Here is a 20,261-nt window from a genome sequence, read left to right on the forward strand (position 1 = left end):
TTAGTGTTGCTGAGCAGTAGAGTTGACAGATGAGTGAATCCAGGATACGGAATAGGTCCAGTACCCCAAACGTGAGCATTTAGTCCCTTTAACTTTAATTCCTTCAATTTCCTTCAAAGCTCACTTAACCTGAAGCTCCTCCACATCCTCTACACAGTATGCAGATGTTGCCTTTGAAGTAAAAACTCAAAAATTGAGTCTTAGTTCTCAACCGAAAGGACATACAAATACCCATGTAGTGTATTGGAATTAAAATGAACATGGATCTGCTGTTTTATGTATTATTATTATTATGTATGTATGTATGTATGTATGTATTTAAATAGTATTCAACTGTGTATTTAATTCTGTTTTGTTTTATGTCAAGAAGTTAACAAAGATCCACTTTACACCACTATACAGGTGTGTGGTAATACGTGTAGTATTGAAAAAAATATCTATATTTACAGTACATATTAATGAATTTCTTAATGTGTGAACACCATAGACACCTAAGGGTTCGTCAGGGACATATATACAACTCTTGTAACAGATAACGCACGGGGCTCTATTTTTATGCAAAGTGGCGTTTTCCTAAGAATCACTGAGGTTCTTTCTTCACCTGCTAGTTTGGTATTTGGGATTTGCCTTGTGCTACAGTGCACAACATAGGATGTTGAGATATTTCAGTCCGACCCAAAGTGGTGGACCGACTGACAGGCTGAGTGACAGACTGCTAAATGGCTAAAAAGTAGGGCTGTTTGATTTAAAAAAAAAAAAAATTTAAATCGTGATTAATTGCTGAATTTCTATAGTTAATTGCAATTAATCGCATGTTTTATCACATGATTAAAATTCTATTATTTTGCATTTCAGAACTGTTTTTTAAGTACATATTAACAATGGAAAGCAATTATTACCAGTGTATCTTGATTGGGAATCAAATGAATCCAAAGAAAGTGACTTTATGAACTTGATTTTAAGATTTTATTTGTTTATTATTTATTCATTTACTGTAAACAAAAGAAAAATCTGTGAATCTAGTCACACATTTGAATCTAGAGTCAATATAGTGTGCAGTAACTCCTAAATAATTTTGATTACTCACTGATGTCAACATACATCAAATACAAAAATAGAAAAAGCCTGATGAGTATACAGCATCTGACATTGTTACATGAAGTAAATGAAGTAATAAAAGAGAGACAAAGGCTATATGAGAGTATATACAATAACCAGTAGTCCAGTGCTTCCTGTCTCATGATACCATCAGGAGTATAAATAGAAAACAAAACAAAACAAAAAGAACAATTACACACACACACATACACACACACACACACACACTCACAAAAAAAAAAAAAAAAAAAAAAAAAAAAGGCCCAGAGAGGAGAATCAAACCCTTAGTCAGTGCTGAAAAAATACATAGAAGCCTGTTTTATATTTTGGTCATTTAGGTCTCATCAAGTAAAGCCAAAAATGGTTTCCACGCTTTCTCATAATAGTTTGGTGCATCCCCTCTGCTAAGGCGAATCTGTTCCATCCTAGAAACACAAACCATTTCGTTGAGCCACCTCTTAAAGCAAGGAGATGATGGAGACTTCCAGTTGAGTAAAATCAATTTCTTGGCCGCTACCATGCCTGTTTTAAGTGCCTGCTTACAGTGGGAAGGGAGGGTCGATGCCTTTTCAGAGGAGCCAAAGATTGCCAGGTTACAGTCTGGTTGAATGTTTATTTTATATTGCTTAGAGAACCAGTTAAATATGTCACTCCAAAAGTTGTCCAGTACTGGGCAGTACCAGAATAAATGTGAAAGTGAAACTTTGGCTCCGCCACATCTATCACACATGGGAGACACTGATTCAAATATTCTATTAAGTTTAGTTTTGGAATAATGCAGTCTATGTATGACTTTAAATTGAATTAACCGATATCTAGAGTTTATAGAACACTTCTGTATACCAGACAGGCCCTCCTTCCATACTTCCTCTGACAGCGGAACTCCCAGGTCTTTTGCCCATGCCTCCCTGAGATGACTGGTACCCGCTGGTGTCTCAAAGGCAGTGATAAAGTGGGAAATCAAGTGTTTGGAGTTTGGTTGTAAGAGAAGTGTATCATAAAAATTATAATTGTGTGGTCTATTTGGGAAATTAGAAACATGTTCCCTAACAAAATGTCTCACCTGTAAATATCGATAAAAATGTGACTGAGGGAGGTGATATCTAGCCTGGAGCATAGGGAAAGAAGCAAAATTGTTATCTATGAAAAAACCCCATCCGTCAATCTTGGTTTGAACAAGTGATTGCCTGCAGTTTGGCTGCTTTCTCCGTGTCGTACAGGCTGTGTATGCATGCGTGAAACTACTGTCCCCCTTGACGGCAATGTATAAGACGGGTCAGAACATGCCAAGTCTTCTACGATGCTGACAGGTCTGCAGTTCGTTGCCACCCATTTTGCAAGAACGGTAGTAATTTTTTGGGATTTGGTTTCATCCACAGGTCGGCAAGTACTACTCTCCAAAATAGTGCTTTGCCTGAGCCTGCTAGCATCAACCTGAGTCACGTTAACTGTACTACTATGCTTAGCTCGTAGGTGGTAGCTCAAGCTTGATGTGCTTCGGTGATATTTTAATTCAGCTTTACACAATGTGCATATGGCTTTCGACCTGTCCGGGAGTTTTGGAAAATAAAAAGCGCCATTCAGAATTGTGTTGCTGCTGTCTTTCTCCATCATGCCTGCAGCCTGCAGCAGCAGGATGTGTTACGAGGAAGTATGGCAAAGTGCGGCAAAGGGTCAAAATAGTAGCCTGTTAGGCACAACGCCAAGCTGAGTGAAGTGTAAAGTAAATTAATAAATGCTGGCATGCGATTAATGCGATTCAAAAAAATGTACGCTTAAAAGTTAATGCTGACAGCCCTACTAAAAATATTAGTTAGCTTTTGTTGGCAGATAACAAAATGCAGGCACAACAGCATATATTATCATTGTAGCCTATATTTGAAAACAACACTAAGATAAGTGAATGGCCTGGCATTTTTCAAGCATCTATGTTTTTAACTTGGTTGTGTTGGACTGTAGTTAGTCCTTCCTTTGTTGGGCTCATATTAACATTTTGTGGTGTATGGCTTTGAATTACTGTCTCTAAGTAATATAAGGTCAATAAAATCCACAGGGGATATGCACTAGCTGCATAAAGATTGTGGCTCTCATGGGTGACATTAGTAACTCTTCCCAAAGTGCAGCACAACACCAGCAATTGCCTCAGCTAAGGAGGGTGTTGTCAAGTTAACTTAACTTAATGTTCCTATTAGACCCGATGTGTTATTAAATATAATGCTTCAGTTTCTAACAAGTATTCAGTTCAGTTTGGGATTTTCAGTTCAGTTCATTTATTCAGTATCTTAAAGTGGAATTCGTCAGACTGTAGTAGTGATACAAAAGTGGCCATATGGGGAAGATGTTGCAGCAGCAAAGCAAACTTTTTGCATCATATTTTATATTCTTGCACACTTATCTATAGGGCTGAACGATTTTTGAAAATAATCTAATTGCGATTTTTTCCCCAAATATTGCGATTTCGATTCGATTTTTTTTTAAGCTCTTTGTCTTCTGTATTATTCAACAAAGAATAATATAATAATGTATAGTATGAACACACAATTACACACTAGACAGTTAAATAAGTAAAAATATAGTACACACACACACACACGTCATTTTTTACAGTGCACAGAGAGGATCTGCCTCCAGCCCCTCCCCCTCGTGAAGTTGCTGCCGTGTGCACTTGTTCAGAGAGGCTATCGTTGCGTTAGCTAGTTGCTGGTGTTCTTGCCGTGGGATTAACTGTACTAATAAAACTGTTGAAACACCGCGGCCACGCTGCTGTGAAAGCTCCCCGAACGTCATTTATCAGAGTCTGGTTGTTACCCCTCTCAGTGGCAGCTCCTCCACTCATATCTTTATAACGGAGCTAACCGCTAACCGCTAATCAGAGCTAATCGTTGCCAACCGAGCCTTGAGTTCTGTGTGCCTGTATCCATTAACTGCATGTATAGACTCTGTCGGTACACGATCCGTTCTGCCTGCACGATCCGTTCTGCACATGCGCAAGATAATACTGTTTTACGTATCCATACGACCTGCACGATCTGTTCCACGCTAGCCTATGGCTAGCCTCCACCGGGAAGCTAACGTTAGTTTAGCTAACAGCTAATTCGGCTAACCGCTAGCTGACAGCTAGATTCAGTCTAAAATAACGTTAACTCAAACGTAATGGGAAAAGCAGGCTACAGCTAAATTAAGACTTCACAGTAATAACAATAAAGACAAGTATTGAGTGATTGTATTTTAAATGAGCACAAGTAAAGTAGAACTGACGTAACAGCTGTTATATATGTTAGGTGTTTGTTATATATGTCAACGTTTATTTTCAAGTTTTATTTTGAGGGTCTTTTAAAGTTATTACATGCTGTCTCAGCTAGCAGTTAGCCGAATTAGCTGTTAGCTAAACTAACGTTAGCTTGGCTGTCGACTGGAAGCGTGGAACAGATCGTGCAGTGTCGTAAATCCTCGTACAACCGCGCATGCGCGAACATTTTGCGCATGTGCAGAACGGATCGTGCAGGCAGAACGGATCGTGTACCGACAGACTCAAGCCCGAATAAAACCCTTCATTTTATTAAAATGGCTGTAAAAGTTTTAAACTACAACTCAGAGTTGTTTGAATGACAGAAATCAGCTCAAGGTACAGTGTAGCGTTTGCATGCTAGTTGATGCTTTCTCTACGGAGTACAGACTGATTGCTCTCGTGAGTCATGTGATCAAATTGCAGCCTTTACGATTAGGAAATCGCGTTTTAACATATCGCGATATTATCGAAAATGCAATTAATCGTTCAGCCCTACTTATCTAGTTGTGAGTGTTTTTACATGTTTGAGGAAAAATAATCTCCCATTTCTTTTTCTTTTATAAATAGATAGGCTATTTAATCTTACATGTCTTTAACCTAACACTGTTATTTCACTTTTACAGTTGCTATCAGCATGGTCTAAATATGTAACTACTTCAGAAAGTGCTTCAATTCTGAACGGCCTAAGTCTGAACTTTGTGTATCAGAGGCGTGTCACAGTACATTCGACAAGGATAAGAGTGATGGATGTTGCAGCATGTTGTTCCAGCGGAAGAAACTGCTTTGTGTTGACTCTCACGTACACAGAGCTGAGGGTGGCTGTTAATTATTGATTTAATAAGCTCAGCATGGGTGTGAGTGTGTGGCATACAGACTCAAATCCTATTATAAGAGTGTGTGTGTGTGTGTGTGTGTGTGTGTGTGTGTGTGTGTGTGTGTGTGCATGTGCGTGTGTGTTGACGTGAAATGTCTCTATGTTTTCTCCTCTTTTAGTTTACTGTGATGCCACATGTCTTCCATGTCTTTAACACCTTTTCCAAAGCATCAGAAAAACACTTGTGCTATACAGTATGCTGGGCTATACAGTTTATTATAGCTCAATATATGATGGAAGGTGAGAACATACTGTAATTTTTACTTTGGGCTGATATGATTATAGACAAAGTTCCTTGATAATTGATGGTTTAGTCATGACAGTGGGCAAGCTTGGTGTGAAATTAAACATATATTAAGAATGAATGTATTAATCTAGTCTTAGCAGGGTAGTGACCGATGCAGCCACACAGTACCAAGAAGGAAAAACAATACCAATATATAGGGCTGGGTATCATACCTGAACACATTTTTAGTACCGAAATAAATACATTGGTAGCCAGAGTATCAAAAACTGTCATGTACTGAAGGTTGGTTATATTTTACTTATTTAGTCTGATATCTCCTGATTTAAATCATAATTTTTACAATTTTAGAATGCATTTTATTTAGACAAAACATTAGCCTTCTTTTTTAAAAACATCTGTTTTGGTATCAGTACTGAAACTCGTCGATCCATCAACCACACATGGTCAACCCTATATGTGTGTGTGTGTGTGTGTGTGTGTGTGTGTGTGTGTGTGTGTGTGTGTGTCATAGGGGCCTTGTTGAATGGAGCAGTCAGTCCCATGTTGGACAAGTCACCTCCCTGTACCTTATGGCTACAGCACACACACACAACCACACACTTGAACAGATGGGAGTCTCAGTAGTGGATGATGGAGGGACTCGTGTGTTTGTGTATATGTCCCTAAGGGCATGGGACACACACACACACACACACACACACACACACACACACACACACACACACACACACACACACACACACACACTCCTTCTGTCCATTACAGACATCCACAAACACTAATTACTGCACCACAGGGGTGAGAGAGCACTCTGAATAAGAAGTGTGTGTGTGTGTGTGTGTGTGTGTGTGTGTGTGTGTGTGTGTGTGTGTGTGTGTGTGTGTGTGTGTGTGTTGTGGCTGATGATAATATTGTGCCACTGACAGGTACAACATTAAAAAAAACCTTTTCACACACATGTAGGATACAACAATCCTGGCTTGATTTTGGTCGTTCACACAATAACACTTTTTTCACACATGAAATGACTGTTCTGAATGGATTCATCTCTCTATGGTGGCAGCACAGCAGGAAGACATTGGAGAGTTTGAAAGTAATGACACCAACAAAGAAGAGTCTCGCAGCCTGCTTTAGTGATGGATTTAAAACTTGCAGGGAAATGGCTCATTATTGCCTCAGCAGCACCCCAACTAGATATAAAATCTGTCTACACAATGTAGCAATCAAATGTCTCCCCAATTTCATCATTAATTTATAATAGAATTATGTTGCCTATTTGACACAGCCTGACAGACAGCGCTGAAGTTAAAACTAAAAGGGCATTCAAAGAGTGCAGACCTCCGCCAAGGCCAACAGTCCATTCTTCTATGGAATGGACTTCTGCAACAAAAACAACTATATATGTCTATATATTTCCAAAACTATGAGAACCAGTAGTCGACTCAGGACCACTATTAAACGCTGTGTAAGCTAATACTATAAATATAACATGATAATCAATCACACGAATGTAAACTCACCATCTAAACGTCGCCGCTAAGTGTCTGTCACGGGTTACAGCTGTAAACATAACTGATACGGCAAAAAAAAACACAGACCCATTTGTTCCTTCCTTGGCCCATGCTACACCTTTTCTCCAAGTTTCATGAAAATCAGACCTAGCTTTTCTGTAATCCTGTTGAAAGACAAACCACCAAACAAACCGAGCCGAAAACATAACCTCCTTGACAGGGGTAATAATTAACAAGACAGATATGTGTTGGCTTTCATTTTAATTCCTAATATACTCACATGCTGTTGGTTCTGAATGTGGTTTTCTTTGATTGTCATGCTGTACAAAGTTAGATTAAAGCTAAAAACTTTGATTGTGTTGTGTATGTAGAATGCAATTTCCTTAGGCGGATTTCCAAGGAGGTTTTTTTTTTTTTACCCTGCTCTACAACAAAAAGAAAATATTCAAGGATAAGGCAGATTAAAATATATCTCTTCTCCAAAATTGCTGCTGGAATTGGTTTATCCACAGTATTTCATTTATAGAAGGGCTTATTTAATGGATTTACTTCCCTGTGCTTATAAACGATGATTAAAATGTGTTACTGTCTGAAGAAGGTGGCACAAGATGCGCCACTATATGTATACAGTATATATAACTGTGTAATTGTATGATTTGTACTATGTATGTACATTCAGATGTTTACATGTCTATAGACCATTACAACCTTGCACATGCAGTATCTGTATAATAAATGCGTAGTATATAAATGTAATTTTTGTAACCCGTGGTTGCCAGGGAATTAACCGCAGATCATACGGTCACAAGTCTGTCTGTCTATTTTCTTACTATCTTCCTTCTCTACTCCCTCATCTATTTCTTTCTCCTTTCCTTGTTTTCCCTTCTTTCTTTCTTTCACACGCTGCTTATCTGGGGTGTTCACATTTATGTCCAAAATACAGCGCAGACTTTGTTTTATACATTGAATAGTTATACTTACAAATATAAGTATACACTTTTTATTATATAGCCATAAGTATCCAGACACACCTGTTTATATATTTTTGTATATTTTTGGCACAAGGCTGTTTCTCATGTTTTTTGTTGGCATTTTAGGCCTTTATTTGATAGGACAGCTTAAATATGAAAGGGGAGAGACATACAGCAAAGGGGCACAGGTTGGAATTGAACCTGCGGCCGCTGCGGCGAGGACTGAGCCTCTGTACATGGGTCGCACGCTCTACCAGGTGAGCTACCCAGGTGCCGAAGCTAGGCGCCTTTAGTAGGCCCATTTAGTCTTAATGTTAAACAATAGAGTGGTTTAAACTTTGTGGCAAGAGTTTATGGAAAGCCCTTTGTTTCAACACAACAATAACCCCGTGCACAAAGTCAGGTCCAGAAAGAAACAGTTTTCCGAGTTTGGTATGGAAGAATTTGATTGCACCGAGCCCTGATCTCTACCCCAACACCTTTGGGATGAATTGGAACAATGACTACGGCCTTATGGCCCAACATCACTGCCTGACCTCACTCTTGTGGAAGAATGGTAACAAATCCCTGCAGCCCGGTGTCAAAATCGTGTGGAAAGCCTGAAAAAGTGTAAATTCTGCCAAGACATATTGAAATCAATTTGCTCAACCCACTTTGGGAGGTGGTTTTGAGGTGGTTTGAGACTTATTCTAGACAGATGTTGAAAGTGTGGAAATGCATCCATCTGTCCAAGACACATACGTAAGCTTGATTTCTCCCAAGTGTAACAACGTCAGGAAGTAGTCAGTGGAAGGCGCGTATTGGTGAGAGAGCGTATGGGTGAGGGAGGGGTGTAAGTTAGAGCCGGTGATGACGACAAAACCTTTGTCTCGCTCATAGTCAAGCCATCGGAGTCTTTAATGTGTTTGTGTTATTGATAGTTGTTCACTTATTCACTTGTATTGTTAACTGTTAATTGTTGTCACCATACTGCTAAATGGCACAAGTTATTCTCTGGCATTTTTGGCAGCAACCGAACAGCTCCAGGTACATTAACAACACACGCCGGACTGGTGGAAGGCTGATTTGCATGCAAAAAAACAAAGGTGGATTCCAATTACACTTGTGTTCTGGCCAATGCAGACACATACCAGAAACTTTGTGTATTAAATTGCATCTAGATCCTATCCGGATGCGAGACACTTGAGTGCAATATTAGGGCATAAAAAGGCTTTTGGTCATCTAGTTTTAATGTATATATATATATATATATGTATATAATGTATATATATAGTATAGGTTCAGGTAGGGCTGCAACAAACAATTCTTTTCATTGTCGGTTAATCTGTTGATTATTTTCTCGATTAATTGATTGTTTGGTCTATAAAATGTCAGAAAATGGGAAAAGTGTTTTTCAAAGCCCAAGATGATGTCCTCAAATGTCTAATTTTGTACCCATTTCAAGATATTTAGTTTACTGTCATTGAGGAGTGAAGAAACTAGAACATATTCACATTAAAGAAGCTGGAATCAAAGAATTTGTAAATAAAAAAAAATGACTCCAAACAATTAATTGATTATCAAAATAGTTAGCGATCAATTTAATAGTTGACAAGTCATTTTTTTATCGATGCAGCTCTAGTTTCAGGTGGCAGTCACAGTAACTATAAATAGTTGTAGTGGCTAATGGTAGCACTAGTACTGTGTTTTATATTGTTTGTGCATGTAAGTGTGTGTGTCTGTGTGTGGGTTTTCTGCTATTGTGTCACCACTGAGCCAGTACAGTCAGGCAGTGAAGCTGGTGTGTGTGTGTGTGTGTGTGTGTGTGTGTGTGTGTGTGTTGTAAACACGTTCTCTAAAAAGAAAATAAGTTCTCTCTTTGGAATTCTTCTATTACACAATGCTTTTGTTTACCTGGATCTTCTTTTAGATGCTCTCCCTTTTAATACCTGCAGTGTGTTTTGTTTGACATGTGTGGGGCCTTGATTTGGGCCTTTTTTTTGAAAAACATCTTGTCTGACAACATCTAATATGATGAACTTGAGTTGAACTCTTATTTGATGCCCCACTCCCCTCAGTTACTGTTGCTACGCCTGCCAAGCTTCGTTTCTAGCACAACATGTTGCTGGGGTGTAATCTACCGCAAACTGTTTAAACTCTGATAGCATCCAGAAACTCTTTAGTCTTGGAATTAACTAGCCCTATGAATACTGCTTCTACATGTGGACAGGGGCGTCGGAATGGGGGGTACTAGAATGAATAGCTGTGGATGCGGGGAGCGGCCCATAGAGCATGGCTATGCACAGGGTGTATGTGGACATTATAGTTCAAAAAGGCTGACAGGCCTGCTGTGCCTATTATGGTTGCTCAATGCAACATTTTGATAATTAAAGATAATTTTTTTGGGCATTTATTATGAAGGTAAATATGGTGCAAAACGGGAGAGCTTGTAGAATACGATGTGAGAACTTGCAGAACAAAAAATCTGAACTTGTATGTTAAAATTTGCACTTGTAAAAATTGAATTTGCACTTGTAAAAATAAAATTTGCACTTGTAAAAAATATTCACACACGTGATCTGAATTTGAAGTCATACAAAGAAAAAAAACATGAGAGCTTGTAAAACAAATCTGAACTTGTAAGTTGAAATTTGCACTTGTAGAAAATGTTCACACACCTGTATTCTGAATGTGAAGTTACAGAAAAAATATTCACAAATGTGTAGATTGATATTTACATGAACACAATGACAGCTGCAAACTTATAATGCAACATTTACTCGTATACTTTTTTTTTTACTCTGGTTCATTTTCCATCACAACCACAACTCAGTGATTACAACCTCTCGAATCTGTCACTGCAACTTCACATATGTGCTCTCTCGCATCACAAAGTGGCGAATCTGCGCACCTCGACTTTCACAACACTCTTGCGATACATTTGGTGCAAAACTAATTTGTACCTGTGGACTTAGGCTGTGGAGCTCTGAGCTAACAGAACGGGAAAAGCAGGGTTTCTATCGCCAGATGAGGGACAACTCTGTCTGGCTTATTTATGTAGCATGGAAACTTGGCGGAATAGCATGCTAGCGTTAGCTAACTAGCAGCCAGCCCGCTTCTAAATAAATACCTTTTAATTGTCTAAACATTTTTAACAGTCAAACTAAAACACTGGCGGTGAGCTCCAGGGCCTGCAGCCGCAGACGGACTGTCATCAGTGGGTAACAGGTGCCAAGTTTCGCATCCCTGCCGAGAATTGCATCCACTAGGGAAAATAATGATTTTATAAGGCAAAGTACTGTTTAAAAACTAGGCAATAGTAAATCTCTTTGTCATGTTCATCAATAATGATTAGAATTTTAGAAGATTTAGAGACATCAATGTTTTATCAGACTCTGTAGCATTTCCTTGCTACCTAGATGCAATTTTCGGCAGCAATGAATTCTGCAGAAATGATTGTTTCTGCCCAAGCGGGTGCAATTCTTAGCAGGGATGCACAACATCAGCAAAGCAAGCTCTGGTCATGGCCGGGGGATGGGCCGCTGCTACCGGATGTGGGGCTCTCTGTGTCCCGCTGGAGCTCCGAATGCAGGTCGAGGTCGGCAGCGAAGCTTTCTGGCAAAAGCAATGTTGCTACACTGGTCGATCCCCACTGATGACAGTCCGTCTGCGGCTGCAGGCCGTGGAGCTCACCGCCAGTGTTTTAGTTTGACTGTTAAAAAGTGTTTAGACAATTAAAAGGTATTTATTTAGAAGCGGGCTGGCTGCTAGTTAGCTAACGCTAGCATGCTATTCCGCCAAGTTTCCATGCTACATAAATAAGCCAGACAGAGTTGTCCCTCATCTGGCGATAGAAACCCTGCTTTTCCCGTTCTGTTAGCTCAGAGCTCCACAGCCTAAGTCCACAGGTACAAATTAGTTTTGCACCAAATGTATCGTCAAGAGTGTTGTGAAAGTCGAGGTGCGCAGATTGGCCACTTTGTGATGCGAGAGAGCACATATGTGAAGTTGCAGTGACAGATTCGAGAGGTTGTAATCACTGAGTTGTGGTTGTGATGGAAAATGAACCAGAGTAAAAAAAAAAAGTATACGAGTAAATGTTGCATTATAAGTTTGCAGCTGTCATTGTGTTCATGTAAATATCAATCTACACATTTGTGAATATTTTTTCTGTAACTTCACATTCAGAATACAGGTGTGTGAACATTTTCTACAAGTGCAAATTTCAACTTACAAGTTCAGATTTGTTTTACAAGCACTCATGTTTTTTTTCTTTGTATGACTTCAAATTCAGATCACGTGTGTGAATATTTTTTACAAGTGCAAATTTTATTTTTACAAGGGCAAATTTTAACATACAAGTTCAGATTTTTTGTTCTGCAAGTTCTCACATCATATTCTACAAGCTCTCCCATTTTGCACCATATTTACCTTCATAATTTCTGCTTTTAATGGATAAGACAGCTGATATATGAAAAGGGAGAGACATGCAGGAAACCGTCACAGGTCGGACTCCTGACTCCAACTGAGCTAACCCGGCCACATTTCTACGCAAGGAAGGCATCACGTTAAACATCACTTTGTGCAGGGTAAATGGGTCAGTGTGTGTTTTTCCTTGAATGATAAGTGAGACACCACAGACCTGATTTTGATGAAGTTCCAGGGAGTGATGCATCAGCTGCTCTGGCATTTTGAAAATTACTGTTTGGCCCAAGGTGGGAGCAGCAATTACCTGGCAAACATTTTAATAACCAGTCATATCTCACATACTGCTGGGGGGAATAAAATGAAACTTGGAGCACATACCCAACTATCCGTGCTATACAGAATTGTCTCCAGGGCCAACTGTTTGCAACATATTGGATTTTCCACATTTTTGAGTTGCTTTAAAACCAGTTTGCCCCCCAGGCCTCTTTTTCTCTCCTTCTCCAAATTAATTTACTGATCACAGCAGGAGCCACTGCCTCATTTGTACCTTCCTTCAAATATGAGGCACCACAAACATAAAAATGAAAAGAAATTGAGAACAATAAAACATGTTATATAACAGACTTGAAACTGATTTGTTCCAAACATGGCACAAAAGCCACACTTTCCAGCTCCTTAGGCAGAATATATAATAAAACGTCAGTTCACTGTAAATTCAGGAAATTGTCAACCCCAAGGTTTCGGAAGTGTAGTTATCTGGTATAATTTCAACACAGTGGCACTATTACTTGACAGCAATGCTTTTAATAATCTGCAGAGGCCTCAAAATTCACTTTATGCTACTCTGTGCAAGATTTTTATGTAAAAAAACACCTGTCATCTAACCTTTTATGTTAATGGCTGCGTGGGAGTGCACTACAGAAGAACATCCTTCAGTACTTTTCTCACTGAGACCGTGTTTTCTGGTGTAGAGTAAGATAACTGGCAGGTAATCTGTTCGTCTGCTCTGCCCATAGATATACAAAAGTGTCTAAAAAAGCAGCATGCAAGTGGTTCCTAACTTTTTTGGTATTGTGTTGTGACCACTAATCACACAGGTTACGGTCTTAATGGAGATTTGAGAATGATTTTAAATTTTCCCTCTGAGATCATTTTATTTTAGGGATTTTCAGAGGCCTGAAGAGATACAACCATCCAGTATATTTCACAAGAAAAACAACAACACGTAAACCATTTAATATAATTTTTATCATTTTTAACATCTTGTGACCACTCTGTTTTTATCTTGGGCCCCTTTGGGGGTCTCAAACCCCAAGTTGGGAACCACTGCACTGACCAGAGAATGCTGGAGTCACCAGCAATGCCAGAAGCTCTTCACCATATTCACACTGACCAGACACCAGAATTAAAGACATCACTCGTAGGATTTTAGATAGATCGGATAGATCAGGATTGATCCAAATTCAGGCCTGAATCTCACTGTCACTTCAGGTCAGACAAAAAAACTGACACAAAAAAGGTTTGACTTAGCAGCACTATATGGAACAACATGTTGCTCCTCAGGAGCAAGGAACATAAGGACATATTTACTGCTTTGTTTAGCTGCATGAAAGTCCTTTGTTCGTGCAGTAAGTGTATGTTTGTAATGTGTGTGTTTTTCAGAATATCCCAGCGCTGCCTTGCGGTAAAGCCCTCTACTCCTATGAAGGAAAAGAACCCGGTGATCTCCAATTTTCCAAGGGTGATATCATCATCCTGCGACGCAAGGTGGATGACAACTGGTACCACGGCGAGCTCAACGGTTGCCATGGTTTCTTGCCTGCTAGTTACATCCAGTTGCTGCGTCCCCTGAGCCAAACTCCACCCCAGGGCAAAGCACTGTACGACTTTGAGGTCAAAGATAAAGACCAGGATAAAGACTGTCTGGCCTTCAGCAAGGTAACACACACATATATATACACACACACACACACACACACACACTCATGCTGCACACACACACACACACACACACACACACACACACACACAGACTCATGCTGCACACACACACACACACACACACACACACACACACACACACATTTGTTTCACTATCTTTGTGGGGACCCATCATTGACATTCCCTAGCCCCTTACCCTAACCTTAACCATCACAACTAAATGCCTAACCTTAACCCTTACCCTCACCCTAACCATAACCTAATTCTAACCCTAATCCTAAAACCAAGTCTTAACCCTCAAACAGCCCTTTAACCTTGTGGGGTCCAGCATTTTGGGCCCCACAAGGCTGTGCAGACCCCACAAGTATACTGTATTCCCCGGTTTTTGGACCCCACGAATATAGTAAAACAAGCACACTCAACCTGAAGACACTGTTTTGTAACAGACACAGAACAAATACAGTAATGTGTAATATGGACAGGCTGCATAGATGAATCAGTGGAGAGAGGGATGGCTGAATTTACAAAAGGATAAATACCGTAGTAGAAGAAAACACTTATCAGTGGTGTTAAACCAGTGTGGTTGTTTGTAGGACACTAATGATGTATCACTGCTGACTCGACTTTTCAGATTGGTTCTCAGAATGTAAACCAGAGCAACTTCAAACAGGGTGAAAAGTACATGCTCTGCATAGTGCCTTCCCAAAGCAACTGCAGTTTTCACCATTTACTTCTTCTTGCTTGTACTCCATTCTTCTATTTTGTGAATAAATGTGATCAGCTTTCACATCAAAAGCAACGAGAGTTTACAGCTGAAACAGATCAAATCTGTTTGCATAAACAGTTTCACTGGCAAGTCATTTGTGTGGTTGTTTGAGATTATGTGGAAATGTATGTGTTATTGACTAGTAGTTCTATATTGTTGCATGAACATGAGCTTCGCCAGACAGTGCTGTGGTCAGCTGAAATACTGTTAAGTGGCTAAAATCTGAACAGGCATGTCTTTTGTGGTAAGTCACAGAGGCTTAGACATTTCTTGACATGAAATGAGTTGGTAATTTATTGTGCCTCGTTTTAACAGTTTCCACTGCTTTTGATTTTAAAACATAACACAATGCAACCCTATGTGTATTGGTAAAATGTTCATCAGCTCTGTCAGTCAGTGGGTCTGATATGAGGAATTTTAAGGATGGGGTTATCATACAGTAGAAGCTGCTGCCTGCAGTCTACTCTGACCATGAGGATTTTTTTTCATTTTTAAAAACTGACACCAATATATTTTTGGAATGAAGATGCTGGCAACTGATAATTTGTGCTCATATTCCAATCCTTCCATTTTTTTTGCCAAGAAGAAGAAAAAAAAAAGAAGAAACTTTTTAGATGTCCCAAAAACAGCATTTACACCACCATGAAACTACACTGTTGTACTGTTCCATACCACTATGATGCATTCTCACACTGGAAGGATACATGCATTTCTCTTTCTGCTTTTAAAAAGATTTTGGATAGGTATTGGTTGTTTCAGAGTGGGACCAAAATCATCCCCATTTGTCAAAGTATCACTAAAATTATACTTTGAAATGGATGAACAAGATGAAAGAAGACTCTCTCAGTCCTTCAAAAGTGTGAATCCAGGTTGTGTTTGGGGTAAACAGTCATTTGAATTCCACGTTTTGTTCTGTTCCTCACAGCTTATCATTTTGTTCCTGCTGTTACACAGACTCATTTGTGCAAGGACTGAATCACACATCCACTCTGTCTCTGCACTGTAATTGTGTGTCTGTGGAGAGACAAAGATTATTAAATTACAGTGTACTGTACTGTACACTTCGCTGTAGGTGTTTTAGGACTGATCACAGCATTGCAAAGCATAGTCATACAGTAGATACCTTGTCTCAAACACACTGCGGCGCTCTATTAACAGATAATGACGACACACTCAAAGTTCACATTTTAGGGTTAAAGTAATCAACGGGTTATTGATTGAAGATTACACAAAGCCATACACTCACGCAGAGACGCGTGCCCCTGTGGTGCGCTGTTTGCATGTTGACATGCAGAAACCATATTTGTAATATTGTTTTCTTATGTGAGAGGTAATTACTCAGTATGACTAATACACAACAGTTATTTACCAGTATTATCACTGTCGTCCCTAATGGTCTAACCAAGACCTTCGTATTCATGTAAGGAGAGGAGCAACGGAAGGAAAAACACTTTCATGATGAAGTCTGTCTGTCTGTGTGTGTGTGTGTGTGTGTGTGTGTGTGTGTGTGTGTGTGTGTGTGTGTGTGTGTGAAGGAGGAATGTGTTCCCATGTGTGTCGGATATAATATTGCTGACAATATTATATGATAAAAATGAAGGCAACTGAAATGAAGTGAAACCGGTAGCTGCCTATCAATCAAAAAAATGATGTACACACGATTTGTAGTGTAATGTGCTCCACAATGCAATTTTTTATTTATTTTTTACATTTGGCATATTCAAACAGACGCACATAAAAATGATGAGGTAAGTTTTAGCCACACATTGTAAGGATTCAGTTGACAATTTCAGAAGAGATCTATATATCCAGATGCAAACATCCACTCGCAAAGTGTTTGAGATGCTTTGTTTTGGCCAGTTTCTGATCAATAGTTTAAAAAAAAAAAATGTTTATTTATCCTTTCCTTTCCTTTGTTTTTTGTTTTTAAAAATCACGCAGTGATAGAAAAATTACAAAATAGCTCTTATTCGGACACATGTGGTGTACCTACATGTGTGTAGTCTCACTCATTTCCTCTCTCTCCAGGATGAGGTACTGACAGTAATCAGGCGAGTGGACGAGAACTGGGCAGAAGGCATGCTGGGAGACAAGATTGGCATCTTCCCCATTCTCTATGTGGAGGTAAACCCACAGACATTACCCAGATACACACACACAAAACATCACATATCAGGTTATTACACAAGTAGTTGTTAAAGCAACAGCGATGTTGCAGCAGAACACCTGTATTGCAGTATTTTCATTTACCAAAAATAAAAAAAATAAAAAAAACCTTAGATATCAGTGCTTTCTCGTCATTCACGAGAGGAGGCTGCCGGGTTTTTTTTTCAGATTTTTCAGATCGGATGAATCAAAAAAGTAATGTCTTATCAACACTATGGCCAAAGAAGCAATCCATGCTCCCTGGTTTCAAATATATACTGGAAATGAATGGAAGGGCTACAAATAACGATTATTTTTTTATTGTCGATTAATCTGTCAATTATTTTCTTGATTAATCGATTAGTTGTTTGGTCTATAAAATGTGAAAAATGTCGATCAGTGTTTCCCAAGGCCTAAGATAGCGTCCTCGATTAGTTTACTGTCATAGAGGAGTAAACACACCAGAAACTATTCACATTTAAAAACATGAAAAATGACTCAAATGATTAATCAAATTATCAAAATAGTTGGCGATTTAACAGTTGACAACTAATTGATTAATCGATTAATCTTTGCAGCTCTACTAAATGGTATTCTGAGCCAGTTTTTCATGTTATGTTGTTACCAAAGGTACTGCTCCTGCTATATTCCATAACTTTTGTCTTGACACATGGTGAAAATATAGCTCTTGTCTAAATTCATTGGTAGTGGTAACTAGTGATGTATTATTTATGTTTTGCTGGTAATAGCCTCCACCTGCCACCTGTGCTGAGAAAGACACATTGAGCCTCATTCTGAGGTCAGGATGTAACAAAGGAGATGGTTATAATTTTAGATGGTAGTAACGTGTGTTTAAATCTGTATTCAGTATCAGCAGAAGTACTGTATGTAAGACCAACCTAGGGCTGAACGATTAATTGCATTTTCGATAATATCGCGATATGTTAAAACGCGATTTCCTAATCGCAAAGGCTGCGATTTGATCACATGACTCACGAGAGCAATCAGTCTGTACTCCATCAACTAGCATGCTAACGCTACACTGTACCTTGAGCTGATTTCTGTCATTCAAACAACTCTGAGTTGTAGTTTAAAACTTTTACAGCCATTTTAATAAAATGAAGGGTTTTATTCGGGCATGAGTCTATACATGCAGTTAATGGATACAGGCACACAGAACTCAAGGCTCGGTTGGCAACGATTAGCTCTGATTAGCGGTTAGCTCCGGTTAGCGGTTAGCTCCGTTATAAAGATATGAGTGGAGGAGCTGCCACTGAGAGGGGTAACAACCAGACTGATAAATGACGTTCGGGGAGCTTTCACAACAGCGTGGCCGCGGTGTTTCAACAGTTTTATTAGTACAGTTAATCCCACGGCAAGAACACCAGCAACTAGCTAACGCAACGATAGCCTCTCTGAACAAGTGCACACGGTAGCAACTTCACGAGGGGGAGGGGCTGGAGGCAGATCCTCTCTGTGCACTGTAAAAAATTACGTGTGTGTGTGTGTACACTATATTTTTACTTATTTAACTGTCTAGTGTGTAATTGTGTGTTCATACTATACATTATTATATTATTCTTTGTTGAATAATACAGAAGACAAAGAGCTTAAAAAAATAATCGAATCGAAATCGCAATATTTGGGGAAAAAATCGCAATTAGATTATTTTCAAAAATCGTTCAGCCCTAGACCAACCACACCGATGAGGACTCTCCAAGCTGCTTTTAAACCCTTGTACTGACCTGGGTTTAGCAGAGGTTGGACACTGGCTAACTTTGGTATGAAAGGCTGAACCCACATTTAATGTTAGACATTGTAATTGCGCTCAAATAGAAAGTATATTGTATCTCTGTCAAACATGCCGCTCGTGTGTTAATTTGCGTTGAGGTTCCACATAATGTTTCCGTATTTGGATTTTATATAATGGCTATGTTTGACCACTTATCTGCAGGAATGCACAATCAAAACAGTCAAAATGCCACAGAAATAGAAATTGCATTATCAATGCTGTTTAACACTCGGCAGAGGTGGTGTTTTCTTTAAGGGATTTCCTCTCAGTAAAAGGATAAAACCCCCCGAATACTTTACCATCTTTCATACCTCCATGCCTGTCAAGAGTGAAATATAGTTTACTTTAATCCTTGTGCAACTGAAAAAAAAGCATGCCCAATTTGCTCTGCATCACATTTAAGGCTTTTAAGCCGTGGTAAAAAGCCATTGGTAGAAACTGCGAGGATGTGTTTTTCCTTCTTTCTTGCTGTTGTGAAGGCTTCTCTTCTCTTTTCATCACCACAAATTCGTGAACACGCAGATTCTCTCATGGCCCTGTCGAAAAAACAAAAGATTAAACCTTCAAAAGCGACAGGAGGTTCACTCAAACAGGGAAATACTGATACATGTGCGTGGTTGTCAAGACAATAAGACTCTCATAAGGTCTGGCTCCAGTATATATGTGTAGTGCAATGTGTATTCATGTACTGTAGCTTAGAGAAATTCATTAACGTAGAGATTCGAGAGAGACTATTAGGATGACTCCTCCTAGAAAATCACTATTCTGCTCATCTATAAAGGTTTTCTTTTTTGTTTTGCCATCCTTTAATCATACTGCCCTCTCAAAACACAATCTCTCTCACTCTGTGTTTGCAGCCTGCACGGGATTGGACTCTTGGTTACCCAATCATGTCCCTGTAATTAGCTGTTTCACCAAATGACTCTCTTAGGTGAAAATGATAAAGCTGGGACAAACACACACAGATACACACACATATACACACACATACACACACACACACACACACACACACACACACACACACACACACACACATAGGGGTTGCTATTAGATAGAGATGCATCAATAATTTAGAGCTCTCCATCACCCTGACACAGCGGGGGTACAGGGGCATGTCGAGTGTGTGTGTGTGTGTGTGTGTGTGTGTGTGTGTGTGTGTGTGTGTGTGAGTGTGTGTGCAGTGGCAGCTTAATGAGGAGTGCCCAGCTGGACTTCTG

General features: G+C 39.4%; 1 protein-coding gene across 2 annotated transcripts in view; it reads left to right on the forward strand.

Annotated features, from left to right (window-relative positions):
• The window catches only part of LOC116037700 (E3 ubiquitin-protein ligase SH3RF3), a 97,256-nt gene that overhangs the window by 49,081 nt on the left and 27,914 nt on the right, over nucleotides 1-20,261 (forward strand). Inside the window, exons 2-3 of one of the 2 annotated variants that reach the window (XM_031281676.2) lie at nucleotides 14,060-14,335; nucleotides 17,133-17,228. In XM_031281676.2, coding sequence (XP_031137536.1) covers nucleotides 14,060-14,335; nucleotides 17,133-17,228 — 372 coding nt within the window. The remainder of the gene's footprint in view (nucleotides 1-14,059; nucleotides 14,336-17,132; nucleotides 17,229-20,261) is intronic. The other variant, XM_031281677.2, reaches the window with a different exon arrangement.

Source organism: Sander lucioperca, chromosome 8 (genome assembly GCF_008315115.2).
Source record: "Sander lucioperca isolate FBNREF2018 chromosome 8, SLUC_FBN_1.2, whole genome shotgun sequence".
In the NCBI taxonomy this organism is placed as follows: Eukaryota; Metazoa; Chordata; class Actinopteri; order Perciformes; family Percidae; genus Sander; species Sander lucioperca.